The sequence below is a fragment of the Mesitornis unicolor genome, unplaced genomic scaffold, assembly GCF_000695765.1.
Source record: "Mesitornis unicolor isolate BGI_N332 unplaced genomic scaffold, ASM69576v1 scaffold50675, whole genome shotgun sequence".
In the NCBI taxonomy this organism is placed as follows: Eukaryota; Metazoa; Chordata; class Aves; order Mesitornithiformes; family Mesitornithidae; genus Mesitornis; species Mesitornis unicolor.
This window is the reverse complement of record NW_010185813.1, coordinates 3,250-7,353: the sequence shown is the minus strand read 5'-3', so window position 1 is coordinate 7,353 and position 4,104 is coordinate 3,250. Positions and strand designations below refer to the sequence as shown.

The following is a 4,104-nucleotide window of genomic DNA, read 5'->3' as shown; positions in this document are numbered from 1 at the left end:
CCCTACTTCATCTCTTCCTTTTTCCAGGGAGACTCCTGGGTTATGGAAAAGTATAGGTTTTGCCTTCAAGGATTTCAGAAATATTGAGCTAATGCTCTGGCTCCTTTTGTATAGGAAGGAAGGGGATGCTAATCCAATATTGCTATTTGCACAGTACATACTGTATTTGTTTGTTGGCTCTTGGCAGCCTATTTTAGAGGGAGATTGAGAACAGTTAAAGGACTGCCTTGGTTACTCGATGCATTCTTTACTAGTAGAGCTGGCCTGTAATCTGAGGAGGTGGACCTCCATTTACAGGTATTGCTCTTTATGAACCATGACATGACTAACGTCAGATGTAAATTCTTTTTTCAGTTAACATGGAAACCATGTGTGCAGATGATCTTCTCTCTGTTTTGCTGTATTTACTTGTAAAAACAGAAATACCTAACTGGTATGTAACTATTTTGGCTATACAGAGCTCCATCATATGATCTTGTAGGTGATGCTGCTGTAGGGATAAATGTTTCTGAATATGAAGTAAATAACTTACTGAAAGCGTAAGAGAGTCTGATGTAATGCAGAAAACTATTTTTAGTGGGACAAACAGCAAAGATGTATTACAGTGAGACTGAATTAAGGACCTGTCAGGAATTCGAGTGCTGTGTCTTTGCTGTCTTGCATCCCAGCCTAGAAAAAAGTTGTAATGGGAGGCCATCTCTATACCAAATCTGCATGTCAATACAGACTTCACAGACTAGTCCTTCCTTGTCTGTGTTTAGAGCTGTGAAACCCTTATGCAGCTTCTGGATGTTTGATACATTTCATATAGAGAAAAATAGATTTGAATGCTTAGTTGATTGTTCTTAGCCTATGCCATTGTGTTTCTCTCCTCAGTCTTACACTACACTATAGTATAAGAGTGAGGTGTGTGACTTTAAGTATATCTAAGCCTTCCACATGTATTTGAACTGGATTTTAGTGTTGGTGTACCCATATCTCAGAGATTAGCATTTTTCCTTTAATTTGTAGCTATTGCTTTACACTGGTGCTTGTGGTACTTGAAGCACTAATATGTTTGAAATGTGTGAAACAAATCTCCTGCAGCTGTCCTTATCCTGTCCTTCCTATCTTTTATATTCGATTAATAACTTTTCAATGAATAGTTAGAGATCTGTAGAGTTCTGATCCATCTACAAAGCTCAGAACAGCCATAGTATTGCTAGCCTAACAGTCTTTTTCTAGAATTTTTTTATTAGCCCATTTCTATTGTCTTCTTGGATTGCCCAAGATGAATTGTAGTGTTAAGATCTGTCATGCTAGTTTATTTTTTTTCCTTAGTGATTCATGGCTTTAACTTTTTATTTCAGGATGGCCAACTTGAGTTACATAAAGAACTTCAGACTTTGCAGCTCGGTGAAGGATGAATTGGGATACTGTCTAACCTCAATTGAGGCTGCAATAGAATACATACGACAAGGCAACCTCTCTGAGAGATCAACAGTAAGCTACTCTAAAGTCTGTCAAATGTGTATTTGATAAGCTTGTAGGACTGTGTACCCCTCTGGGAGTAAATCCAGTCAGAGGATACAAACACCTAACACTTTCCTTTTTTGCTCTTAAAGAAATGGCTTGAGGTAACTGCACCTGAAACAAATGCTGAAATTATCTGAATTATTACAGTGAAGCCCTAAACCTGTAGCAATACTTGCTGTTCATTGTATACTCCTTGAGGAAGTAGTTAAATGTTAAGTCTGCCTCTTCATATATAATTAGAGGAAAAATGACAGCACTATTTTCAACAGCTGAATCTTCAGTAAGCTTAATATTTCCTGATTGTAGTCTGTTATGATTGTGAAAGCAGTGCAGTACTTCAGAGCAGATATAGGTTAAACAGATTTTTTTCTTTAGTAAATTTTAAAAGCTTAGCTATTGCAGTGTAATTTAGATTTATTCAGTAAATCTTTGTACTCTAAAAATTCAGTGTGTTCGCAGTGCAGATTATTATGTTGCACCAAGTTGATAGTTTAGTGGGAGTGCAGGGCTATGATAGGGTGGTGTTTGAAGGTCAAATTTGGCTCTCAGGATCTCTAACCAAGCAGGAAGTTTGTGGATATATAAATTGTTTCCCACTGGGCAACTAGACCTTCTGTCAATCAGGTCAAATCCCTGCGGGCCAAGCAGGGATGACATTGGTGTGACTTAAGAACTTTGTCGCTTATTTAGTAAAGGAATCCAATCTTACTGCTCCTGTAAAAAGAAAAAAAAAAAAAAACAAACCAAAGAAAACACCCCAACCAAACCAACTTTCTACTGTTGCAAAATTAGGTTTTCCTGGTCTGATGTGGAAATCAAAAGGAGTGAACTTGGAACCAGAGTGAATTCAACGTGTGTCAGTCTGCCCAACTGCAAAGTACTGGAATCTAATTGCAGGGGCCAGAATAATGGCTCAGTGTGCAGGGCTTGGGATGGGGCAACCTGGGGCACAATCTTAAAGAAGCATCACTTAAAGAAACATTTTAGCCTTTTGTTGTTTTTGGTTTTGTTCTTTTCTGGGATCTTTCAATGAACCTGGCATGCATAGGTTTGTGTTGTACATGCAAAAAAACCCCCACCAAAACAAACCACTCCATGTTGTGTAAAGACTGTGGTGTTTCTTGTCTGTAATGCTGTATTGAATTATGTTAAAAAAAATAAAAAATAAAAAAATAGTAGTTTAAAAGTAAAGCAGCCTGCCAAACAATTTTGCTTCCTGCAGTCACTTGACTATCATTATCAATCACTATATGAATAGCAATGCTTGTAGTCTGGATGGAGAACTGGAATCAAAGTAGAATTGTCTTCCACAACAATGCCAGCAAGCTGAAAAGAAGAATATACTCTCTTTAATTTCTAGAATAAAAACTGTTTCCTATTAAATGCCTGGTCCTATCACTCCTAGGTTTTTATATTGGCATTGCCCTCAAGTGGTTATAACTTAAGTGCCACTGCCACGAAGATGCTATATGCATCTTGAGATGCTGTCTCTGGGAGACGTTTGTCTTAAAAGATGAACTACTTCTTGAAGCAGTCTAAATGAGGGCAGTCTTGTACTGCTTATGTTAGTGTCTGCAGCAATATAAGAGCAAACACTAAGTGCTTCTGTCCATACCTCAGCTGGATCAGCTCCAGATCTAGAGTGCTAGCTTCCAACTTTCACACTTCCATGTGTGTACAGCAGGTGTGCAATAGAAACTCTTCTACAGTGCCTTTCATAGGAGCCAACAGGGCTTGAAGGTAGCAGAACTTTGAAGATGAGAAGCTGGTTGACTGTTTGTCCTCTAACACAGCTGAAAAGGAAAGAGCTAGACCACTCCTTTCTCTAGAGTAAAGGAGAAGAAGGTGGCACACAATGAAGAGGAAGGAGCTAGGTAGCTAGGAATTAAAGGGTAGTGAAGAGGTAGAGGAACATGGTAGGTGCTTCTGGTACCATTACTCTCCCTTCATTAACTTACAGTTGAGATATCTCCTTTTTTATGGTAAAGGAGATCAGCTTTTTGTTTAAAGCAGCAGTAGCTGTCATATTGATGCCCCTTGGTTTTCTTTTCCGGATTGTGCTGGAAGGGGTTGTGGGATTTAAGTGAGCAGGAACATTGCTGTGCCCTGGGGCTTCATTACGGCCCTGCATGTGGCTACACTTAATTTTATAGCTGACTTCCGATGGAGCTTTTGGCAGCTGAGCGATGCTGTTGTCCAATCCCTAATGAAGCTAACTCCATAAAGAAAGCTCAGCAGGGAAATGTACCCTGTGGGATAATGGGCATATTATCACCCTTGTGTCAGTAAGAAAATTGCACTTAGGAGACACCTGCCAAATCCCTTCACCCAAGGTCATGTGAGTCTTGGAGAGGCATTTTGTTTGTGGGGAGGAGAGGAGCAAGTGGGAGATAGCACAAAAGATTCAGTTTTATTTTCTGGAAGTTCCCTGCCCTATTTAATTAGAATTCCAGTTAAGTATTGGGCCTTAGTTACATTTATATGCACAGCTACTGTGTGATAAGGCTCTCTAGTTCAGAGGGTTGAAGTAAGATATAAAGGAGGGAGTTGGAGCCAGTCACTAGGGAATAGGCAGCATTTTGGTACTTG

The 4,104-nt window shown here is 39.3% G+C and overlaps 1 protein-coding gene across 1 annotated transcript in view; it reads left to right on the top strand.

Annotated features, from left to right (window-relative positions):
- Positions 1 to 4,104, top strand: part of LOC104540998 (ankyrin repeat domain-containing protein 27-like) — a gene marked incomplete at its 3' end in the record, with an annotated part of 13,134 nt that overhangs the window by 6,481 nt on the left and 2,549 nt on the right. The window contains exons 10-11 of the mRNA XM_010184939.1: positions 355 to 433; positions 1,350 to 1,482. Coding sequence (XP_010183241.1) covers positions 355 to 433; positions 1,350 to 1,482 — 212 coding nt within the window. The remainder of the gene's footprint in view (positions 1 to 354; positions 434 to 1,349; positions 1,483 to 4,104) is intronic.